The 26297-nt window shown below is 38.3% G+C and overlaps 3 protein-coding genes and 1 pseudogene across 3 annotated transcripts; 1 reads left to right on the plus strand and 3 right to left on the minus strand.

Moving 5' to 3' along the window:
• Positions 1–73: 73 nt before the first annotated feature.
• LOC121760054 lies at positions 74–5493 on the minus strand (annotated as a pseudogene).
• A 1437-nt stretch (positions 5494–6930) lies between these two features.
• LOC121760382 lies at positions 6931–7545 on the plus strand. The gene has a single exon (XM_042156064.1). The coding sequence runs from the start codon at positions 6931–6933 to the stop codon at positions 7543–7545; it is 615 nt and encodes a 204-aa protein (XP_042011998.1).
• Positions 7546–9765: 2220 nt separating this feature from the next.
• LOC121760383 (centrosome-associated protein CEP250-like) lies at positions 9766–11649 on the minus strand. Its single transcript, XM_042156065.1, has one exon. The coding sequence runs from the start codon at positions 11647–11649 to the stop codon at positions 9766–9768; it is 1884 nt and encodes a 627-aa protein (XP_042011999.1).
• A 2484-nt stretch (positions 11650–14133) lies between these two features.
• On the minus strand, positions 14134–16478 carry LOC121760066 (golgin subfamily A member 6-like protein 1). Its single transcript, XM_042155669.1, has one exon. It carries the CDS (start codon positions 16379–16381, stop codon positions 14486–14488), a length of 1896 nt encoding a protein of 631 aa, XP_042011603.1. The 5' UTR covers positions 16382–16478; the 3' UTR covers positions 14134–14485.
• Between the last annotated feature and the right edge of the window lie 9819 nt (positions 16479–26297).

Raw genomic sequence — 26297 nt, forward strand, 5'->3', positions numbered from 1 at the left:
TATAAACCAACACTCTATTGCATTGTCCCACTTATACTTGCATGGCATTTGGAAGGTTCAATAAAATTCTGTATTGATAAGGCACACTTGTAAACTTACTTCCGGCATAATATATCAACTTACAACAGAATAACAAAATCCACAGACAAATGCGAGGTGAAAACATTATTTGAAAAAAAGAAAAGAAAAAGAAACCTAAAGATAAAAGAGAATACATAGACGGTAAGGTGAAAAAAGAAACAGATGTAAACTTGGAGTTGGGACTTTCATTACTGTGGTAGCATATCATTCCTAATATTTAATAATGGTGATCTGGGGTTTCATCTGCCTCAAATTCCTCCGGAATTGTTTCTCCAGCTGTATGATCGGGCTGAGGTGTTGCCTTGACACCATCATCAGTTGTATTGTTCTCGGAATCTGTCTCATTAACCTTGTCCATCATACCTGACAGGGCAAGCCTGGGAGACCATTCGAGAACATCATCTATTATATTGGACACCCGCTTCTGGTACCTATAAACACAGAATAACCACACTTCAGCTTAATGCAATTTATGGTCTCACTAATTAGGCAGGAACACAAACAAGCAGGGGCAATTTACTTTGGTTATATTGAGAATATCGAGATTACATGATCAATAAGCTCAAAATTGTTCAGCCATCAAAGCACTCGGTGAACAAACATATATGAATTTAGCATATCCAATTAGTATCATAGATACAAAAGAACTATTCATATAGTTTACTGGCAAAAAAATATAGACTTCTTAGAAGCTATCATAAATTTTCAGTGGATAGATGAAAGTTGATAACCAGTACCTGGCTCTGGCGGCTTCATCCGGAGCATGGTGCCTCAGTAATAGAATGATAAGAACGGCAACAAGTGCAAAAAAACAGCCGAGCAGTCCACTTGGGGCGCTCTCCCTCATCTTTCTGGGGCCAAAACTGGAATAACTCCTTAAGAGTTGCTTCTTCTGCAAGAATATTCGGGAAGAACCATACCCTTTTTCCAAGAACAATCCATAGAGCTCCGAATACAAGGGCTCTTACTGCAGGTAAATGAAACCTAATATTAGTTCAAGGTAAAATACAAATCAAAAAGTACAACCAACAACTGCAACATAAATATTCATGCAGTGATCTACAAAACATGGAGGAACTACTCAGGTTATGATGATACAAGAGATAGCATAACTCATAACAAACAGCTCTTGTGTCTTGGATATCAATCAGGCCTACATGCTAACATAACTTTCAGTGTATATGAAGTTATTGAGATACTTCAAAGTGAATACATACATACCTAGAGATCTATTCTATCAGTTAGGTCATGTGGATATAGGTCGGCAGGATGATCCAATGTATAAAAATGACAATAACATCAACACCAAAAACTTACACAAAAGCAGGCAGAGTATAAGAAGCAATACACCCGCACAGAAGTAGAGAATAAGTAGCTTGACTTGGTGGGGATACACAGGAAACAAGCATATTGCTAGCGTCAAAACAGGCCAGCAAAATGAGAGAAGAGTCTGCCATAATGGTCTTCGGTTGACAAAAGTCCATGCAAAGAATGCGTCATTATCAGAAAATACTTGGTCCTGCATATCACAAAAAATAAGATATGGAAAGCAAGATATCCATACTAAAAAGATAATAAACCATCAAACTCACTGTCTAATATGCAAGGAGAGTCAACCCTCCTGACTCCAACATTTTTTCAGATTACAATAAAAAAGTAAAAGAAAGAAGAGCTACACAGCCCAGGTGGAAAAGGGTCACGATCAAAGTATATCCACACAAGAAATGTAAATACAAGCAAAGAAGAGAAAAACAAATTCAATGGCACAATAAAATTTGATCATTCCTATCTGTCAGATGCAACTCCACGACCTTCAGCTTATCTTTTTAACACCATGTCCCCAAAGAGGTGTAATGTTATTGGTATTTCCATGTAGCATCCATTTCATATTTATTATTGGGAGTGATAATCGCATTGACAGATCTCGATACACCAATTCTTTATTTTTTACTACTACCTCCGTCCCGCATTGACTGTCACATTTACTTTTCTGCACTCGTTTTGTAAAAATAATAATAAATAGTTAAAGTGGAGAAATAGTAAAGCAAGAGAGAGAATAATGTAAAGATGACTCTTATGTACCTTATTCTCTCTCTTATTTTACTATTTCTCGACTTTAACTATTTATTATCATTCTTAAAAAACGAGTGCAGAAAAGTAAATGTGAAAGTTAATGCGGGACGGAGGTAGTACTTTTTATTTATAGTGAGAATGACCCAACGAAAAACAGTGTTGTTAGGGTCGCGGGGCGCCCCGGGGCGATGAGGGGGGACCCCGGGTCGCGGGGCGACGGGGCGAGAGACCCACGAATCGGGGCGCCAGAATAGCCGAATGCTGATTATATTTGTGTCTCTTTTATAAGTTTGTTGCTTGAATGTTTATCACATCAAATAAATCTACATACATCATTACTCCATATTAAAAAAGAAGATTAGACGAAAAATATAAAACAACATAACATAACTAAATAACTGAATTTTATTATAAAAAATCATCAAAGTTCAAAAAAAATTTGCAAAACATAAAATAATTAACTAAATAATATCGTAATTTATAAAATGCAATTCTAAATTAAACAAATAAATAAAGCGCAGTTGCAATTCTCTAAGAAATTAGTTATATAGTTAAATAAAAGTCAACATATATTTAATTTAATTAGAACATCACAAAATATTTAATTAGATTTGAATGTAATTTTGATTGGTAATTAAAGGTATTTTTTTATTTAAATTAGAACATCACAACATTATTATAGTAAAATACATATTTTGTTAGTCAATTTTATGTATACAATTCAATAACGCTAAAATAAAGTATGAAATCATTCTTAAATTCGATTTATATATAATATTTATAATTTTATATTTTAAAATCTAATATTCCCTTGTATTTTCAAATTCATAAAAATATAAGAATTAAAATAAGAAATTACTATTTCCACACATTTACACCAGTCAAGAATGAAGACCAACTAGCAAAACAGAAGTGGCCCCCACCTCATTCTCTCTCTTTCACTTTCCCTGTAATCCCTCCCCCATTCTCTCTCTACGCTGGTTCACTTTCCCTGTAATCCCTCCCCCATTCTCTCTCTACGCTGGTTCGTCAGTGAAACCGACGATCTTCTTCTTCCTCGCCCCAGCCGCTCGACCCAGCCGCCTCAGCCGCCCCAACGGCGACCCCTGAATCTAGTCCCACCCACCCACAATGGGGCGACGTCGGTCTCAACCCTTGCTACCCGCGACCCAAGTGCGCTCGGGGCGCGATTTTAACAACACTGACGAAAAATGATGAAAATGGCCCTAATTAGCTCTGTCATACCACCATTGCCCCTTCTTCAGATAACATTGAATTATACAGGAACAGCCAGAACAGGACTGCAGATCATGCTGCTGTCAGATCACCAGACCGATGCACAAAATTGCTTCTCTGCCACCAATCACCACCTGAAAACACCACCCAGAATAGCTTCACCATATTTACCAATGACATCACCATTCCATCCTAAAACTATTGAGCAGGTTGAAAGTGACACCCGCAAGTACAGCCACTTTAGCTGAAAAGTTTGTGTGAGCTTACGAACTCACAACACATCAGTCACCTCTATTAAAAACCCCCCATCAACTGCCACTCAATACCAACACCATCAGCTGCTACTGGTATTCATCAATGAAGTAAGTGCAACAACATCACCACCCACTGTAGTGGCTATGAGATGTTGGTAACTAGGTGCCTGGTCATCCCTCAAAAATACCAGCATCCAAGGAGTTGTAGGAGTTGTAGACCAGCAGGACAATTATTATGGTTTAGGGTTTTTTCTTTCTAATGTTTGGAAAGACTTGGATACTTGGTTTGTTTTGTTTGTTGAGGAAAGAAATCATGCATGAGAAGCCCTCCCTCCTTTTACTGTTTGAGTCCAGTTAGTGTGGGTAGAATTAAAAGGGTGCTAATAGCCACACTCTTTTATCAGTTTTTGAGTCAGTCACATGAAAGTTAGAAATGTTGACCAGCACGTCTAGTGAAAGGAGTAACACAAGTGGTAAATAGAATTTCCACCAGAACACAGAGCACTGAGCAGTAGACATTTAATCCTTATTGCACAAATTAAAGTGTTGGAAGGAACTTACTGGAAAAATCTCCAAATGTGCAGGCCATGTAGATAGTTTTCTCTTTCCAGGTCGAACAGTTTTGACAACACGGTCACATCGCACTATAAGATTCTTTCTCAGCAGCGAGTTTGCAATATCTTCGATTTCTAAATTCTTATCTGATTCAATTAAGTCTTTGATTTCGGGATGATTTCTCAAGAAACTAACAAAATCTTTCCCTCTAAAATATTCAACTCTTGTTTCCTGCAAAACAGCCCACCTAGACTCCAGTTCTTTATGGTCCCTCACTTTCTCAGCAAATGTCTGAAAAACATCCTTCTTTGCAGCTTGCTTCTGAAATTCAAAGTTCAACGTCAATGTGAGAGCAAATTTCCTACCACCCTCATTTCATAATTCATACAAATAGGAAACAAACATCATAAAAAAATCAATTTAACTTATTGGACATTCCTTTTATAGGTTAATTCCTTTGTGTGTGTACTAGGATCCAGAGGTTGTGCTGTTATCACCATATCTAGCACATGGGAGGGGACAAAGTGCGCAGTGCAATCACATCATTACAACTCAATCAAACTAACAAGCTAGGGTCAAGGAGACAAGGAATGCAAATTTCATTTTCTAAGATAATAAAGAATTTTTACATGCAACGGGTACGTTTCTTTTGCGAATGCCCCTAAATAGAGTCATTTTCTTAATACAATATGTTAAATCAAATAAAAAGAAATGAAGGAGCACATAAACCATGTTTATCCCTGCAGGAAAAGGGCAGAAAAGTGGAGGAGAAACAGGAATACTCCATGAATTTGTTTCGCTAACTAAATGAACCATTCACTATCAACTTGAACTAATTGGAACAGCCGTTGGATTAAGTCTTCCTAATTTACATTCTTAAGTAACAATTTCATTCAAGATGACTGTCCTTCTAAATGTACTACTATTCAACCAAACCAAGATTTAAAGTTTTAAACAGCACAAATTCAAGTAAACAAGAGATCATCTGTAAATTATAGACTGCAGATCTTTCAGGGAAACATAGCTGCGCGACCAAACACAAAAATCAAAGAGCAAGCCTTCAACGGAATAGGGTGAAACGATCAAAATCTCAAATGCGGGCACAATTCAACTACAAAATTGAGAATATAACTAACCCTAGAAGGGATATCGGTAGAGGAGTCGACGTACGAGCGGCGCCCTCTCTTCTTATCGCCAGCTGCTCCACTGCCTCCGCCTCCGCCTCCGCCGCCACTTGTTTTCTTCATTTCAACAGCTCTCGGTTCTGCTTTTCTTGCAGTTTCAGTGTCTTATGCTGTATAAACATTTTGGGGAAAAATGAATTAATTTTCTTTGCATTTTATAACGGAAGATAGTATATTATTGGGCTTATGGCCCATTTAAATATTTTAGTTTGCGGCCCATTTCTCTGATGCGTCTTTGATTTTAATAAGAAATGGGATCACAATTCTTCTTTTGATTAATATTCTCACACTTGTAATCTTTTATTTTTTTTTATATTATATTGATTTTGTAATTAAAATTTGTGTAGTCAACTAGACGTATAATTGAAAATCTGTAAGTAGGAGTAGCTATCAAAATAGTCTCATAAATCATAATGTTAGTATTGACTATAGAGTTTGGATTAGAAAAGTAGTTAAAAATATGAATGAAATTTGTGAAGACACATTTTTGTTGGAAGTTGAATTATAGTGCCTCATACTATTAAACATTGTACTATAACTAGATATTTCTATTTCTTATTCAATTTTTCCATTGACCTTCATGTAAATTGAGATCATAAAATTTAGAGGGAACATCATTTTAGGTCCATGAACTTTGCCAAAGTATCATTTTAGGTCCGTAAACTTTGAAAATCTTATTTTAGGTCCGTGAACTTTGAGTTAGTATCATTTTAGGTCCTTTTTACTATTTCCAAGTTTTTTTGGACGAAAATACCCTCAATACCTTAAAAAATATATATTTTTAATAAATTTATCATATACTCATATTTTTTTATAAATATCTTTACAATATATTTTTATCAAATTTTCTAAATATAATTTGACCTTAAATATTATCACTTAATTTTGTGACATGCAAGTAAAATTGCTTCTTCAATTTTTTATATTAATTTTTTTAAAAATTGAATAAAGAACTTTTCTTTAATAATAAAAAAATTGAATAAAGATCTTTTTATAAATATATTTACAATATATTTTTGACAAATTTTCTAAATATAATTTGACCTTCAATATTATAATTTAATTTTGTGACATGCAAGAAAAGATCTTTATTCAATTTTTTATTATTAGAGAAAAGTTATTTATTCAATTTTAAAAAAATTAATATAAAAAATTGAAGAAGCAATTTTACTTGCATGTCACAAAATTAAGTGATAATATTTAAGGTCAAATTATATTTAGAAAATTTGACAAAAATATATTGTAAAGATATTTATAAAAAAATATGAGTATATGATAAATTTATTAAAAATATATATATTTTAAGGTATTGAGGGTATTTTCGTCCAAAAAACTTGGAAATAGTAAAAAGGACCTAAAATGAAACTAACTCAAAGTTCACGGACCTAAAATAAGATTTTCAAAGTTCACGGACCTAAAATGATACTTTGGCAAAGTTCATAGACTTAAAATGATGTTCCCTCTTAAATTTAATCCAAAGGAAATTACCTCCCTTTTAACGGCTTGAGTTCATCTTTCAATCTCTCATCTTTGTTTCGCTCTTGGAAATGGCAGCCTCAGCTCTAGCGTTGCTTCTCCTCTTCTCCCTCCTCGCAGCCACCTCCTCCGCCCGCCCCTGCAAAACCATTTTCTATTTCTCGGCCACAACGACCACCACCACCACCTATTACCCTTTCCAGTCCCACCTAGCAAACCCTAACCCCCATTCCGCCCTCCGCCGCCTCAATCCCCGCTATGTCACCTTCATCTTCACCTCCACCGCCCCCAAACCCTTCTCCGGCCACCGCCCCTCACTCAATTTCAAATCCGATCCCTCCTCCGACGCCAATTCTCACTCATCTCCAGCGATGACGTCATCCGTTTTTTTCCCTCTCAAATTCTATTCCTCCGTCTCCAGCTCAATCCGCGACCGGGCCGCTGATATCATGAGCGTCGTCGGCGCGCTGCTCTTCGGCGTCGGCTGCGGGGCCCTCACCGGGGCCGTGATGTACTTCTTGTACGCCCTCTTCTCCCCCGGCCGATTCGATTTCGACGATGTTTCCGACGATGACGACGACGACGACGTCGCCGATATCAAGAGGAAATTAGGGTACTTGTCGATCCCTGCGGTGACCACCGACGATCTCAAGAAACCTGCGCTGCCTGCCAAGGAGGTGGTTTGATGATTAAATCAGTATATATTATACATATATTTGTGTGTGTTTTGTGGATTTGATAAGATGCGAAGGGATTTGAAATTCAATTGCCTTAAAGTATCTGTCTTTTACTGTTTGTTAGTGCTATTGCTATACTTCATATTGGGAATTATGACTTTGATTGAGTTTTGTTATGTGGGATTTAGGCTTTTCTGTTTAACTCAGGATGTTGAATAAAGCTGGATCATTTATGTTTGTTATGTGATGTTTGGTTAAGGTTATCTTAGAGAGCTTAAAAGCTTCAAGGTATTGGATGTATTGTGTTAAAAGATTATAAGTTGTCAATATGTTGTGAGCTAGAGATATCAAATTGGAGAGGTGTATAAGGCTATGGAGATAACAAATCATAGTAGAGTTATTTTAAAAAATGAGTTGGGGTTGAGTAACTTACTTTTGGGGAGCTTAGAGCTTATAGGCTGTTTTGAGGAGCTCATAAGCTCAGCCAACCACCCCCCCTCTTATTCGAATAGGAAGTAGATATGCTTGTGCTATATATCAACTGACCCGAGGCGCTTCTTTCTGATTTTTTTTGTGTTGGCACTGTGTTCTACCATTCGTATTCCACGCTACATGACGTGAAATTCGTGAGTAGGAACATGTGTACTGGCCTGTGCTATGAGTTTAGATGTCCATACCCACTAATAAAGAGATGGAAATCAGAATTTTTTTAGTTGCAATATATTTGACCTACCTCTTTAGGTTTTATCTTTGGTTTTGATTTTCTGAGCCCTTCTAAGTACGCATATGTTAGTAGTGATTAGGAAGGTAACTTCTAGGAATCAATTTATCAAGTTATTTTCTTTAGCTAGGAATTTGTGCTCTTAGTATTTGAGGAGCATTGCCAATCTGCTTCTTTCTTCTTTGGCATTTTGATCAAGTACACTAAGTGCAATGAGAGAGAGACTACATTTCTGCATTATTTCATTCATTAGGCATATAATGTGTGGCATGTTATCTGAAGTAGTAGTTCAGTTTAACTTGTGGATGGTGGTTTAGGGAGGGTAGTGTTCTTCATTGAAGCACTTAGCAACCATTCCTTTTCTTAAATAGTAGTACTACTAGTATTATTTATCATTGATTTTTTCTGTCTCGAGGCGTTTGGCTTTCGATAGTCCTTTACATTATTTTGTTTGAATGAAATATTAGTACACTCGCATTCTTACCTTGGTAACTTCTAAATTAGCACTATTTTTTAATAATAAGCCTATAGGGAATCATGTTGTTCATAATTTTCAGTTTTTTTTACTATGTCTATGATTTACATCTTCTTTTAAAAAAATCTTCAGTTTTGTGAATAATTTGATTTATATCCTAATTGATTATAATCTAAAGTTAAATAATGAGTCAGCTCGTTGGGTTCTTAGCTGGACTATATGTTAATGGGTTTAACGAGTTAATCATGTATTGCAATGACAACTTTCTCGTTTTGCTCTTTAAAATTCACAATATTCAGGTACAAAATATGAATAACCCAAAAATATTTTATCTTAATTAAACTATAATACACCAAAGATTTGCCGTTGTTGAGAACGGGGGTAAATCAAACTTTTTGTCAGATTCTAGGTTTTGGAAAGACACCATAAATTAGATATGGTTTATGTAAAACATTAAAATTAGGGATATAAAAGTATACGTTGTAAGGGCATTAACAACCTTTAAATATTGAGGAACATCATTCACATGTTTTCATTACTCCTACTATATAACAATTGAATACAAAGAAATTATTTGTCCATTTTTCGTATTTTAAATTTTAAAATTATTGGAAATGTCATGTGGCGTCGTCAATGGTTCGACGATGTGCTCGAGTAAGCGCAGATGTGGGAGTGCCATGTGTGATCTAACTTGCTCGAGTAAGCGCAGAAGTTATTATCAACAGCATTTCACCGAATTGGTGGCATCACACACACAAACAGTAAAGTTAGTGTAGTAAACAAAATTCATTGAAACAGGAAACAGGAAACAGGAAACAGGAAAAGAAATTAAGCAGCATCACTTGGACAGAGTAACTGCATAAAAGAGATGAAAGCAAAGGGTAGTTACTCATCTACTCACTACCCCTGGCATCAAACTGCCATTAGCTTCAAAGCTTTTGCTTATTTTTTCATAAACCAGATCTCTCAACTATTGTACTACCTCATCATAGTTTGTTTTCACCTCTAGTTAGCATAACAAAACTCAGTTGTTTCAATGGCCACGAGCAACATATGCAAGGGACAATGCAGCCAAGAGCGTGGTGGCCGATGACAACATAGTCCAAAAGCTCTTCTTCTTCTGCTCGTCCATCACACTGCTCCGCAGCACCTCCAACTGCCTATTCATCTCCTCCACCTTAGCAGCTTTGCTCTTGAAAGCATTCTTTATGGTCTCCATTTCCACTGCGTGCACCTTCAGCGCCTCACCATTAACGTGCACGTTGCCAACTTCGCCCTCACACTTCTCTTTAGAGCAGAAAGCGGATGTACCCTTCAGCATATTCAGCACTAGCTCTGAGTTGGCATCTGCTATCTCTGCCTTACTCTTCATTGAATCAAATTCAGCCTGCAATTTAGCAATGGTTTCTTGCAGAGAAGCAATCTCCTCCCTCAGCATTCCACATTGGCTCTCCAACTCCACTTTCTCACTCAGGATTGCAGCCTTCTCTGTCTTCACCTCCCCACTAGCCCTGTGGCTTTCCTCGATTTTTTTCTCCATTTCTTTAATCTTAGCCTTCAATTTCAGAGCATTCTGCTTCTCCTCACCGAGACAACGCTCCACTCCTTCCCTTTCAACATAAACCTTCTCAAGTTTACTCTTATACTCACCAACTTCAGATTCTAAGCTCCTGATCTTGTCAGCATAAGCCACATTTGATCCCTCCAACTTAACAAGAGAAGCCCCAAGTTCATCAACATGGCTTCCCAACTCTCTAACTTGGCCCTCCACGCTACTTTTTTCCTCCAAAATCGCAATCTTCTCATTAGCCAAGCCCTCCAATTCATGACTCCTCTCAGCTAAATTCTTACGCGCATCATTCAATTCATTTTCAATTACACCTTTCTCAGCAGCCAACTCCTTATACCTCTTCTCACTCAACTTCACCTCCCCAACCAATCGATCAGTATCCTTCCACATCTCACTAAGCTTCGTCTCACCCTCAGCACACTTCTTATCCAATTCAGCCACCATCTTCAGCAGCTTTGCCTCTTCTTTCTTCAAGCCAGCCACCATCTCGTTGATTCCGGTCACAACATTCTCCAACTCTTGTCTTTTGCCAATCTCCCCATTCTTCTCCTTCTCAACCTCTTCTTTTTCCCTAACAATCACATTGATTTCATCCTTCATCTTCTCCATAAGCTTATTCGACTCCATCAAATCCCTCACCGACAAATCTTTCTCTTCTATCAGCAACTTGATCCGTGTTGCCATTCCTTCTTTCTCACTCACTAGAGCATTGTAGGCAGATCGTGACTCTCCAATCTCCCTTTCGAAATCCCTAATTTTTTCACTCAATTCAGCCAGATTCGCCCTCAACCCTAAACCCTCATTAATTTGCCGATTCAGCTTAGCTTCAAAAACATCCCTCTCCACGCGTACTCGCTTCGAAGCCTCTCTCTCAGCCCCCAACGCCTCTTCACTCTCACTCAACGCTCCATTCAGCCTCGTAATCGCACTCGCTCTCTCCTCGACCTCTCTCTCCTTCTCTCTCAATTCCATCTCCAACCCCTTCATTTCCCTAACAAACTCCTCTCCTTTCACACCAACCTGAACACCTACATAAACTGCCACAACTCTCCTCTCAACTTCGAGCTCCGCCACCCGGTCGACAAGCCGAGCCAAGTCGGATCCCAAAGCCTCCTTCTCCGAGTTCGACTGATTCAGCTCCGTCTCCAGAGAGCCTTTGGACTGGAGAAGGGAGTCCACCTGCTGGCGGCGCTCGACCGCCTCCTTGAGCAGCATCTGATTCAGCGACTTGAGGCTCTCGAGCTTCTCCGAATCAACGGAAGACGGCGGCGGCGAGTCCATGGATTGCGATATCACCGTTTCGTCCTGCTTGACGTTGTTGGCATTGGATGCTTTCTTCTTCGCCATCTCTTTTTCCTTGAACGGCAAAATAATTTGCCCTAATTTTTGGTGGTGGAGAAAAGGATTGAAGATGAAGGGTTGAGGGTTTTTGTTTGAATTATTGTGAGATTTTAACTCGTTATCGAATATAATGCCGCACGAAAATACGAAGTGTAACAGTAATAAGAAAAAGGGGACTGCAGAGAGTGATATGAAAGGTACGGGAATCAAATTTAAATTTTGGAGGGCTCGAACTACGAGGGGATTTAAATTTTGGTCGAGCTTCTGAGGGCTTCAGTGTCGAACCAATTTCCAGCCTCGGGTCCTTCGTCTTGGACAATCATATTGTGCAAGATTATGCACGAATACATGATGTCAACCATGCTCTCCATGAACCACGTACGAGCCGGGGTTTTGATAATGTTGAAGCGCGCTTGGAGAACCCCGAACGCCCGCTCCACATCCTTCCGAGCAGCCTCCTGCTTTTGCGCAAAAAGCGCCTGCTTTGCATTCATAGGTCTGGTGCATGTCTTCACGAAGGTTGGCCACTTCGGGTAGATGCCGTCGGCAAGATAGTACCCCATTTTATAGCGCCGGTTGTTAGCGGTGAAGTTGATGGCCGGCGCTTTACCATCCAAAACTTCGGCGAAGAGGTCGGATTGGTGGAGCACGTTTATGTCGTTGTTCGAGCAGGGGACCCCGAAGTACGCATGCCAGATCCATAGCCGTTAGTCGGCGACGGCCTCGAGTATAACAGTGGGGTGGGTGCCTTTGTGGCCGCTCGTGTACGACCCCCTCCACGCCACCGGACAATTCTTCCATTGCCAAGCTAAACAATTTTTTAAAACTAACGCCGAGTCAAATTGAAATAAATTGCGGACTAAAAAAGTACTAACAACTAAGAAGTTAGGACATATTTATAGGGACATCGGGAGTATATAATATACTATGTTTTTTTTGGGTAAAATTATAGTATATTTTTTTATCCTAATCAAAATAACACGTTCTTCTTTTTAGAATATCACATTAAAATGAGATATTTATAAAAATAAAAATATTACCTTTTTCACTTTATTATCTGCCGAATATCTTGAGTCAGTAAACTGTATGTATTTTCTACATGTTTTAATAATAAAATTACCAAAAGAATTATTTAATAAATGAATAAATAAGAGCAAAAAAAGAAGAAAAAGAAAAAAAAATTGTCATAACAAAGAAAAATAAATAAATTTTGTGGAAACTAAAATAAAAAAAGACTCCTTTTGTTTCAAATAAGAATCTTACTGTATTGTTATTAAATTTTATCAGTCTCATAAAACTAGTCCACTCTTATTTTTTTTTCATAAATTTTATCTCTTTTACGATGAACCACACTCTATTTACTTTTTTTCTTTGTCTTATTTATTATTTTTGCTGATAAGAATCATTTAATACTCCATAAATGGAGTTAGTAGGAGTATGTATCTCGAATAAATACGAAGCTTCGTCATTTTTAGTGCCCAACCCTCGTTGGGTGCCCTAATAAATGCGTGTATGTAATTTGACCAACGCCCTTTTTTTAATTCCCTAACTCACAAATTTATTCATTTATTGTCTGTTGAGCCGCTTTGTATCTAAAAGTTAGTAGTATAAAATTTTCCAATAATTAAATAATGTGACCTCTAATACAGCGAATAGATATACTTTCTCCTCGTCCCAAAAGAAGTGAGCTATCTTTTTTGAAATGTCCCATTATAAATAAGTTATTTTTCGTTTTAGTAAAAATATCATTCCTCTTATTTTATTATCTCTTTACTTCTCTACTTTTCTCTTTCTCATACTTTACTCTTTCTACTTTAACTCTTTAAATATCAATTCCTTAAATTTCGTGCTAAAAAAAATATTTCGCTTATCTTGATAAGGAGGGAGTATTCATTACATAGGTGTAAATAAATATTTTAAAAAATATCAAAAATTCTTTGTAGAATTTTTGTGTCGAGATTACTAATTTTACTTAGATAATTTGCCAGTGCTCACTTGTCTATAGTCGATTTTCAGCTAAGAATATTGCTTAGTAATTTGCTGAAATGAATAAAAGAACGTGATAATATGGCTATTAATAATAGGAGAAATTTATCACCGCATCATTATCATTTTGTACAACGGCTACATCTTATATGGAGTACTAATACTAACTATTTTGACTTTGAAGACAAAATACAATGACTATCCTGATTTGAAAAAAAAATTACTCCATCCGTCCCAATTAAATTGAGTCGTATTCCTTTTTAGAACGTACCAATAAAGTTAAGTCATTTCCGTTTTTGACAAAAAAAACATCAAATCACTCTTATTTTATTTCATCATCTAATTTACGCTCTCTGTATCTCTCCTACATTTTTTCTCTTTCCTATATTATTATACTTTCATTTAATTTATTTAACACAATTTCTTAATCTATGTGCCTAAATATTTTGTACCATCTTAGTTGAGATGAAGAGAGTACTGCCCTGCTACACTTGGGCACAGAGATTAATCTAGGAAAATGAAAGCTGTCGGTTAAAACTCCAGAAACAATCAAAAGAAACAGAGTAATTTCTTGAACTGAAGCCTGCAAAACGCAATCAATTTCATTGAAACAATGAGGCAAGGAAACGAAATTAAGCAAAAAGTTGATGAAAGAAAAGAGTTGTTACTCATCTACTACCTACCACAATGGTTTCAAACATTTGCCTTTAGCATCAAAGCTTTTGCTTATTTCTTCATAAACGAAATTTCTCAACTACTATTATACTACGTCTCTCTTCACCTCTAGTTAGCATATCAAAATTCAGTTCATGCCTCCAACACTAATCAGAGGTGAGCCCCCAAAAAACGATGTTATTCAATGGCCACGAAAAACATATGCAAGGGATAATGCAGCCAAGAGCGTGGTGGCTGACGATAACATAGTCCAAAAGCTCTTCTTCTTCTGCTCATCCAACACACTGCTTCGCAGCGCCTTCAACTGCCTATTCATCTCCTCCACCTTAGCAGCTTTGCTCTTGAAAGCATTCTTTATCGTCTCCATTTCCACAATGTGCACCTTCAGTCCCTCGCCATTAGCATGCACATTGCCAGCTTCGCCCTCACACACCTCTTTAGAGCAGAAGGCCGATATGCCCTTTAGCATTTTCAGCACTAGCTTCAAGTTGGCATCTGCAGTCTCTGCCTTACTCTTCATTGATTTGAATTCAGCCTGCGATTTAGCCATGGTTTCGTGCAGAGAAGCAATCTCCTCTCTCAGCATTCCACATTGGCTCTCTAACTCCACTCTCTCACTCAAGATTGCAGCCTTCTCTGTCTTCACCTCCTTACTACCCTTGTGGCTTTCCTGGATTCTTTTCTCCATTTCTTCAATCTTAGCCTTCAGTTTCAGAGCATTCTGCTTCTCCTCGTCGAGGCAACGCTCCACTCCTTCCCTTTCAACATAAACCTTCTTGAGTTTACTCTTATACTCACCAACTTGAGATTCTAAGTTCCGTATCTTGTCAACATAAGCCACATTCGATCCCTCCAACTCGACAATAGCAGTCCTAAGTTCATCTACATGGCTTCCCAACTCTCTAACTCGGCCCTCCACACTACTTTTCTCCTCCAAAATCACAATCTTCTCATTAGCTAAGCCCTCCAATTCAAGACTCCTCTCAGTTAAATTCTTACGCGCATCATTCAATTCTTTTTCAATTACACCTTTCTCACCAGCCAACTCCTTAATCCTCTTCTCACTCAACTTCGTCTCCCCAACCAATCGATCAGTCTCCTTCCACATCTCACTAAGCTTTGTCTCACCCTCAGCACACTTCTTATCCAATTCAGCCACCATCTTCAGCAGCTTTGCCTCTTCTTTCTTCAAGCCAGCCACCATCTCGTTGATTCCGGTCACAACATTCTCCAACTCTCTCCTTTTGCCAATCTCCCCATTCTTCTCCTTCTCAACCTCTTCTTTCTCCCTAACAATCACACTGATATCATCCTTCAGCTTCTCTAAAAGTTTATTCGACTCCTTCAAATCCCTCACCGACGATTCTTTCTCTTCAATCAGCAACTTGATCCGCGTTTCCATTCCTTCTCTCTCACTCACTACAGCATTGTAGGCAGTCCGTGACTCTTCAATCTCCCTTTCGAAATCCCTAATTTTTTCACTCAATTCAGCCAGATTCGCCCTCAGCCCTAGATCCTCCTCAATTTGTCGATTCAGCTTAGCTTCAAAAACATCCCTCTCCACGCGAACTCGCTTCGAAGCCGCTCTCTCAACCCCCAATGCACCTTCGCTCTCACTCAACGCTGCGTTCAGCCTCGCAATCGTACTACCCCTCTCCTCGACCTCTCTCTCCTTTTCTCTAATTTCCATCTCCAACCCCTTCATTTCCCGAACAATCTTCTCCCCTTCCACACCAACCTGAACAGCTACATAAACTGCCACAACTCTCCTCTCAAGTTCAAGCTCCTCCACCCGCTCAACAAGCTGAGCCAACTCGGATCCCAAAGCCTCCTTGTCCGAGTTCGAGCGAGTCAGCTCCATCTCCAGAGAGCCTTTGGACTGGAGAAGGGAGTCAACCTGCTGGCGGCGCTTGACCGCCTCCTTGAGCAGCATCTGATTCAGAGATTTGAGGCTCTCGAGCTTCTCCGAATCTACGGAAGACGGCGGCGACGAGTCCATTGATAGAGACTTCACCGTTTCGTCCTGCTTCTGCGATGGCTTCTGGTGGTTGGCATTGGAGACTTTCTTCTTCGCCATCTCCTTTACTTTAACCGGAAAAAATTTGACCTAATTTTTGGTGGTGGCGAAAGGGATTGAAGATGGAGGGGTGAGGGTTAAGGAGAAAATATAGGACACGGAGATGGGAATCAAATTTGAATTTATGAGGGCTCGAAATACGAGGGGGATTTTTTTTAATATCCCCACCCACTGCATTTAAAATTTATTTTTTCTCGATACAGCATTACTCCCTCGTCCTACTTTAAGGGGTCGTTTGGTTCCCAACATGGGTTATCGCCATGTTCGGGCTTCACTGTTGGCGAGGTTATGTATATTACACAAACTAGTTGTTTGGTTGCTTCAAAGACTTTTACGGTCCATCATGGGTCCATTATTTGGTAGCCTTGTTAAATAGAGATAGTAAATTGGAGTTTGACTTATAACCCTCCAACCCAACCCTCCACGCCATCCACGATATCGTCAACTTCCTCCAGTCCAAGGGCATCCACCTCAAGGACCTCGGCAGAATCTTCGGCATGTGCCCCACCGTCCTCACCTCCGACATCAAATCCGACCTCGCTCCCGTCTTCAATTTCCTCTCCCATGACCTCCGCGTCTCCGATCTCAATTTCAGGAGAGTCATCAATTTCATGGAAAAAAAGAAAAGGAGGAAAAGAAAAGATAATAACGTTTCTCCTTAAACCTCCACACCTCTTCTCCGTTTACCCCTACAAAGTCCGCCGCCACCGCCGCCGCCTCCATTCTCCGACGAGGCAAAGCTTATCATCCATTCCCTCCCCCAATTTCACTACCCCGTCAATTTCACCACTAATTGCTCGATTAATTTAACGTAGATCTCTAATTCACCCTCCTCCCTCACCCGCCACAGCCACGGCGGCTCTATCATCCGCCGCAGACCCTCCCATTCCTATTCCCTCCTTTTCCAGCACAAATCGATTCATCGCGGAGCCGCAACAATCCGACCTCGCCCATTACTTCAGAGAATGGTTCATGTCCCGAAAAATTGAGATTGTAACAAGGGCAAAAGACAAGAGGGGACTTATCACACACAAATAGCAACACATGATTATAAACGGACCCCCAACACTGAGTTAGATATCTTATGTGAAGAGTATCTACAGTGCGGGCCTGCCGGGCTGGCTACGGGCCCAACGAAAACTAACACGGAAACCAAACACTTGGTTAAAGTGTGATTAACGGCTGGAACTTGAGATAACACGGGAACCAAACGAGAAAGTGTGATTAACGACTGGAACTTTAAGTCTTAAGATAAAACACTTTTAGTTTGTCCTAATTAAAATGACACACTTCTAATTTTGGTAACTTTCTCTCTTCAATTAATACTTTTCACTTTTAAATTAAATATTCAACTCTATTTCTCTCTCCATTTAATACTTCCACATTCTCCTCTCTCCAATTAATCACATTAGCCAATAACTCCTAAAATCTCGTGCTGATTAAGAAATGTGTCATCTTAGCCGGGACAGAGGGAGTATATATTAATTAAAGATATTCATAATATCTTACTATGAGATAACACATTTTTATAATAACACATTTTTATTCTTTCTAAACTTAACTTAACAGACAATATACTACTACATTAAATCTCATGTTAAAAAAATATGTTTCAATGAGAGGGAGTGGGTAATTACAGTGAATTGGACGTAATTTTGCATTTTTATAATAATATATAAAATAATTTTAAAATAAAGGATTTTTTTTATATGGATAAATGAATATAAATTTTAAACGTTGTAGACTCGAATCCGAAACCTTTAATGTTACACACAGGAAGATCTCATCGTGGGGTGTCCTAATATATGTTGGGATTTGGATCCCCTGCTGTGGCAAAATGCACAGCAGGGGATGATGTGGACATCACCACCATTGATTTGTGAATCAAAAAAATTGTATAACTTCATAAAAATAAATGGAAGGTGGTGATGTGCACAACATCCCCTGATATACATTTTGCCATAGCAGGGGATCCAAATCCTATATGTTGTACGGTGTATGCAATACGACCAACAGGCAACGACCTTATTCTATTCCCCAACTTAGGGCATCCACAATGGGGCGCCTTAAGGCGCACCACGTCATCAGTTTTATCCTCCTACTCCCACTTGCAATGGGGCGCCCTAAGGCGCGCCCTATATGTTTTATTACTATTGTTTGTTAATTAATTTAAATATTTTCAAATATATAATGCAAACTAATTTAAAAACATAACGAGTAGGGATGTCAATTTAGCCCGCAACCCGTGGGCTGGCCCGAATAGCCCGCCAAATTTATAGGGTTAGGGCTGAAAATTTCCAACCCGATAAAATTACAGCCCGATTAACCCGCACCCGTTAACCCGCAACCCGTTAGGGCCAGACCCGAAAACCCGATGGGCTGGCCCGGAAACCCGATAAAAGCTCAATTGTTCTATTTGTTTGACTCTAATTCGACACTTCATTGATTATTTTATAATATAGATTACTGAAAAAATAATTTTCCATTTTAAATATTAAATATATAAATTGTATATTAAGTTTTTATTAATACAATAATAGATAAATGAATTAGAAACTTCAAATTCACTACAAAATATGTTTAAATTTCTAAACATGCTTTCAAATTTCTTGATGTATACGTTTTATTTTGCATAAATCTCAAATATTAGTATTTGATCATGTTTATGTTTGAGTTTAAGCATATATCTCAAATTTATCATAATTAAATATTTTACATTTTATAAATATAACTAATTTTCACTATTATTATTGGATTGATCGCATGTTAATTTTATCGGTAGCAACCCGATGGGCTAGCCCGAAACCCGAGCTTTTAGGGTTAGGGTTGAACTTTTATAACCCGAAAAAATCACAACCCGATTAGCCCGCACCCGATTGACCCGCAACCCAAATAGGGTTGGCCAGAAATCCGGTGGGCTGGCCCGATTGACATCCCTAACAACGAGTAACTACAAACCGGCGAAGATTGCATTAATTACACAAAATTTACACGATTCAGGTTGACTAATCTACGCAATTCCCAACTTCCGGCGCAGCTCAACGATTAACCCCCGGAGATATTCGGCTTCGGCGGGGTCCGTACACTTCTTGAGGGCCTTGTGCGTTAGCAACAACATCTTCGCCATCGAGGCTGTTGCCAACGACTCATACGAGGCGGCCGCCGCCGGGCTCGGGGTTGGGATCGGGACCGGGATCGGCGATCGCGCGGCGGCGGTCGAGGATGATGTCGTCGCCGCCTTCCCCGTGGCCTTCGCAACCTTGATGCCTATGGGACGCAGGGAGGACATCGGTGTGGCGGAACTCTCTTCCTCCATGTACGTCCGGTTGAGGTCCACCGGACGAGTTCCGCTTTCGCTGCTCGTGTAACCACCAGCTTCGGTGGTCTTCGTCCTCTTTGTCACCCCGGTGTGCAGAATCCCGCCTTGGAACTTCTGCTTGTCCCTCAAGAGCGCCCAGATGACATCGTGCATGAAGACGCCGTATAGGGACTGGTACGACAACAGCCTTTAGCGCGCACGTCGCTCAAGCTCTCGCCGCTCCCCTGCTCCCTAGCGCACTTCTCGTACTCCGACGCGAACAGGTTGACTTGCTTCTTTACCTGATCCCAGTGCTTGCGGAGCTACTCCCGTTAGCGCTTGTACACGCTCGGCGGCTTCACCGCATTGTAGCGCTCGGCGATGCGCTCCTAGTACGCCACCTACCTCAGGTTGTTCGCGAATATCGGGTCCTTCGATATATCCACCCAACACCTCGCCAATACGAGGGTTCATCCGGCTGGTAGTTCGTACGGCCAGGGGCGTACTCTTCACAAGTTCCCGGAGGTGGCAACTTGTACGCGCGCTGCCGGTTCCGCTTCTTTTTGGCGGGGGCGGAAGCGGCGGATGGGGTGGCGTCGGCGGGGCGGCAGATGGGGGCGACGGGTTGGTTCGGAGACGGCTTCATGTCATCCAAACCGTACGATTCCGTACTGAATTCGGGATCGTACTGCGTGTTGGCGTCGAACGACCGATATTCGTCTGGTTCTGTACCCGGCCAACGCGCCTTACCAAACATCGGACTATTGGGACTTGAATCCATTTCGTAGTAAATGTGAGTTTCGAGAGTGGAATCGTGAAATGAAATGTTACAAATGAAGGTGGGGTAGGGGGTATTTATACAAAAAATAAAAAACGCGTGCCATCGTCCGCGCCCATTGTCCGCCGAGCCCACAATGGGGTGCCCGATGGCGCGGACGATAGGCCATCGTCCGCGCTTCTTCCGCGGACGATGCATCGGGCGTGGGCGTAGAGCGCGGACGATGGCGGGCACCCACAATGAAGGCATCGTCCGTGCCCGAGGACGATGGCCGCCATCAGACGCCCATTGTGGGTGCCCTTATAAATTTCTTCATTTATTATCTTTTGAGGCGGTTTGTATCTCACATTTAAAAATGCTCAAATAATTAAATGATGTCTGACCTCTAATCCCTCAAAATGCAATGTTTAAAAACCGGACCGGCCGGTTCGACCGATCCGGCCGCGAACCAGTGGGTGGTTCGGTCCGATTTTCCCTATAAAACCAGTAATATGTTCGACTGCCATGAACCGCCGAAACCGGCCGGCCGGACCGGTCTAGTCGGGAACCGGAAACCGGTTTGAGTGCTTTTCAAAATTTTATTTTAAAATTTCGGCCTTGATAAGTGTCGAACTCAAGACCTCTTGGTGACATTTCCACTACTACACCACAATGACTTCTTGATAATAATTATTTTTATATATTAAACATGAAATATTTTATCTATATAAACCAATAATTCGTGTTTAATAGCAAAGTAATTAGTACTACTAATTATGATATTTAATTATCATCCACTTTAATTATGTATCGCTTAACTAATGCTAGTTTTATTATTATTTGTATAATATATATGTAGGATTGTATTCAATGGCGAACTAATTTTAAAGACCGAACCAGAGACCAAATCTCATCCGCACATTGTTGTAATCTAACGGTTGTATAAAATCAACCATATATCAATTTTTTTATTCAATTAATAGGCTGGAGGGTCTTTTAGGAACTACCAAATTACTGTAGTTATGTTGTTTCCTTAAATCATGCGACACCAATACGGAATAAATCTTTTACAAATTTTTTTATTCAGATTTAGACTCATCCCAAGAAGAAGAAGACCCCTCATTCGAAGGTTAACTTTTTCGAGTTATAATGTATGTGAACATGATGCATGTTCAATTAGTAATCGAAGCTCAAATTGTAAAGATTCAATTTTTTAAAATCGAGTAAGTAATGAATTGAAGCAGTTTTTAATTTTGTTTGTTATGAATTTCGATTACCACCAGTGCATTTGTGATTTAATTCGTATGTAAAATGAACTAAAGTGGTGGTTATTATGAATGTTTTGAATGAAAATTTAGAGTAGATATGTGTGTTATCAATTTCAACATAATAGCACTCCATGGATCTAGCTTTGAGTGGTTGCACGACTAGGAGCAAATCCTCAAGATTTGTGCGACGACACTTGAGCAGAAAGACTAAGATGAAGACGACGCTACCCATCTGATTCAGATTGGCGAACGGGATAGCGAAGATGACATGTAATTGGAGAAGTTGGTGTCGAAGTTTATAAGTTCGATAGGCTCGTTGTCTGATTCTGATTCTGATTCTTATTCAGAATCATCTCAAGAAGATGACATCCATCTATCTGTAGGTTAACAATTATATGTCGTCTGTAGTTATTTTCCTAGGTAATGAACTGATTTTTATATGTGATGAATTTTTCATGGTTGTGTGTTCTAATATTACTTCTTGTTATATCAGTCAAACACACCAAATTATTGTCTAATTTCATGCTAAAATATCCATTTGGAAAATCAGAACACCCAAAAATTTGAAAAGATTTATCACTTTCATGCTAAAATATCTTATAATTATGAAAATTCAAATTCTCGAATTGTGTCTCATTGTACAATCTTCACATCTATCGTCCAAAATCGATCAAATCTAAATTAATCATCCATAAACACGACGATCGTCAATGAAACTTTTTTGTTTGTTCTTGAATAATAGCACATTTTTTCAAATGAGTAGTATATGATCTAAATAATGAACCCAATGAATGTTAGTAATAAAGCTATTATAACCTTTTAAGGTATACAGTAACGATAGCAACAAGGTTAACTATCGTTGTACTTAGAATGAATTAAATAAACGTTAGAATGAACTAAATAAACGCTAAAATGAACTATTTTTAATAAATAACAAACAAATATTAATATATATTAAAATACAATAGTAACATTATTTTATAATATAGTAATACATTAATGATCAACGCGTATCATTCTAATGAATCAATTACACATTTTCAATTCAAAAGTGCCCAAGTGGTTCGTTGGTTTAAAGGTTGAAAGCAACGTGGGTGGGTGGTTGATTCAATGCAGGTACCTCGTTAGTAGAAACTGATTTGTCTTCATAAAGAATAGTTAAGTCATTAGTGATGAACCAAATGTACAAAATATTACGCAATGTAAGAAGGCAAAGTATAGTATGAAGTATTAATTTCATCGTATAATGTTATAACTTCATCATATAAAGTTGTAACTTCATCCAAATAAATGAACCAAATTTGAAATGAAACAAATCATTTCATCTTATAATATTATAACTTCATCTAATATATTGTAACCACTTTATCTTATAATGTTTTAACTTCAATCGAGACTTGGAAACACATCAGTTAAAATGAACCAAATTGGGAATGACTCAAATTTGAAAAAAAGCATTACATCTTATAATGTAACAATTTCATCTATTACTTTTAATACTTCATCTTATAATGAAATAACTTCATATACAACCCTGACCAAATTCATATACAACATAGCAGCAGATACCATGGAAGCATTGATGACTACATATCTGTTCACAAATTCAGATAAAGCACAACCATCTTTGACTCTTAAATGAAAATAAGAGTATCTAATCAACTTTTTTATTGTTGAAAACATCATACAAGTTAAGTTACAGCAGACCACAAACAGAATTCAGCTACAGCAAACCACAAACAGAATCCAGAGCATCATAGAGTCAAAAAAATACTTCAGCTGATGTTGAACATACTTCATCTTATAACTTGATAATTTCAGTTACATCAGTCGAACATACTACATCCAATAAATTCAACCAAGATTGAATGAAAAATAAAAATTTAATCAAGTAAATCAAACGAAAAACTGTGAAGAAAATTAAAATTCCAGAATTGGGGATAGCTCACCCGTTTGGTTCCATCGGTTTTGAGGTGGACCTCGGTTTGGTTTTAGGATGACGTCCCCATTTAATCTATACAATTGAAGGCAGTGGTACTAGGTTGAAGTAAAACGAGAATCAAAAAACATAATAGATTAACTAAATTACCATATGCACTGAAGCAAAATGAGAATTATAAAACACAAAATCTATATTAAATTAACAAATGAGTTGAACTCACCCGCACCGGATGAAGTTCTGGAACGCAACAAACCGAGTTGAAATGGTGTAGTGAAACGGCGGAGAAGAGAGTGGGGCTAAAGCTGAAACGTCGAGCGGGAAGAAAATGGGAGAGAGTTTTACCCTAATTCATAATACCGTGATTAACGCCTCCATAATTTTTACCATGTTTGACCACATTAAGAAATGACTAAGATGCCCTTTGGCTGAACAATTTAATGCAGAGGATGAATTACGAATTTAAGATGTAGGATCTCTAATCTCAGCCACAGAATTACAATCCATGGGCTAACATTTAGTCTCTAGTTCTACACTAAGAAGGTGTTGTGGGAATAAGGGGACCCTATATATGTATATTATGAATATGTGATCAATTATACTTAAAGTTTACTAGGAGTACTATTTGTTTATATATTACTATTTACTAAATATATATTTTTAATTCATGTTTATTCGTATATCTTCATGTATGACATTATTTTGTTGTATTACTTTTTTAAATTAATACTATGAACTTATTTATTTTTATACATAAAATATTAAATTTTTTATTTACAATAACTTACTACTAGTATAATTTATATATTTAATCATATTTATTGATAAAAAAATTAATAAAATTCAATCATTCACTAAACTTTTATAGGTGGAGGTGTAATGTTTTTGGGATATACTATTAATACGAATTAAAAATATTTGGTATATTATTTAATTATATATGCATATTTATAACAGTATAACGGTTCGACCAGTGATTAAACCAGTTGGACCGATTAAACCATGAACCAGTAACTTCGCCGGTTCACTCACCGGTCCAGTTTTTAAAACATTGCCTCAAATAAATACTGTATATTCATTGCATTGGTCTAGTAAAATTTTAAAAAAGAGCAAAAAATATTTATAGAATTTGTGTGTCGAGATTACTGCTAATTTATTAGGAGTAGAAAATTTGGTAGTCCGGAGTCCGGACCCACTTATCTACAGTCGATGTTTTAGTTTAGAATTTTGTCTGATATTGCTTGCTAATTGTTCGGAATGTATAAAAGAAAATGATAGCATGGCTATTAATAATAGAGGGATAAATTTGAATATCCTTATCAAGCAAAGTGTGTATGCTCCATAATCATTTTGTAGTAGTACAATTTACTACTCATTGAAGTATTATGCTGCTTTAGACATTGCAAGCAAAAATACAATTGCAGAAGTATATAACATAATATGTATGTTTTTCATGATGCAACAACATTTTACTTTGCATGCCATGGACGCAAATACAAATATAAATGATGATACTTGATTGAATAGTAAAAGTCACAATTGTCCAATTAAAATTGAGAGAATGGTGGAGGTGAGGTTAATTGAGACTGAATGATCTAAATAGTTTCCAAGTACAACACAAGGAAACTGAAGTTATATCTCAAAAAATGGAGTATATCTTATTAAGAACTCTTGTGCTTGAGTTTCTGGATCTGTCCCAAAATGTGAACAAGGAGTTCATGGAGGCTGGGCTCACTAAAATTCCACAGCGTCGGTTCCTCACGACCCCCGGTTCGGGTTGTATGCCTTGATTTCCCACAATGCAGTAGCAACGGCACCATAGACTTCATCTCCCCATTCTTCTTTGAGCTGTACTAGCAATTCGTCATCCTTCTTCACCACATAGTCTTTTACGGAGTAAGCCTGCAACACACATACGAAATTATGGAAGAAATTAGAAACTGTCATCAGTACTATTGAAATGGATATACAAGGAAGACAGAAAAAATTAATTAAATGATTTGAAGCTACATTATCGTGCACCACCCGCCCGGTATGGGAACCATTCGGGATCTTCCATCCAAAAGGAGCGAGCAGAGTTGGACGGCCTTGATATCTGCTTCTTGCAGTGAATAGCTTTGCTTACATGCATTCCTGAATACTTCAACTTCGAGATCACCCATTCTTTTGATCCCTATAGTATGTATCACTGCTAACCACATCTTCGAAAGCCTGAAAACCAACAGATGATTATATATCAAGACTTACACGGATACAAAGCCAGTTCCATCAAATAAATACTAGTATTCAACATGCTCAACAAAAAGGTGCATACTTAAACCCCATGTTTCCAATATATAGTTTTTGATTCACACTTAATTGCAAATCTGATACGAATCTGTTGGACATAGCTACATGGAATCTATAACCCTTGTGAATGACTGATAATCCTAGACATTACATAAACTTATCAGTTAGGCATACTTTTGTTGAGCAACAACAAATCTTCCAAAAAACAAGAATATGAATGATTGATAATCTGAATAAACTTGGTGCAGCTTGGAAATTGAAACGTTAGTAGTACTATATAGTATCGAATACTACTGCAAGTAGTAGCCCGTTAGCCCCTTCAAGACAACCTTTCATTTGTTTCGTCATGGTTACTAATTCCTCGA

This window comes from Salvia splendens, chromosome 13 (assembly GCF_004379255.2).
Source record: "Salvia splendens isolate huo1 chromosome 13, SspV2, whole genome shotgun sequence".
Classification (NCBI taxonomy): Eukaryota; Viridiplantae; Streptophyta; class Magnoliopsida; order Lamiales; family Lamiaceae; genus Salvia; species Salvia splendens.

Bases quoted from the DNA above. Each gene is read 5' to 3' on its own strand.
- LOC121760382 (XM_042156064.1), top strand. From the start codon at position 6,931: ATGGCAGCCTCAGCTCTAGCGTTGCTTCTCCTCTTCTCCCTCCTCGCA.
- LOC121760383 (XM_042156065.1), bottom strand. From the start codon at position 11,649: ATGGCGAAGAAGAAAGCATCCAATGCCAACAACGTCAAGCAGGACGAA.
- LOC121760066 (XM_042155669.1), bottom strand. From the start codon at position 16,381: ATGGCGAAGAAGAAAGTCTCCAATGCCAACCACCAGAAGCCATCGCAG.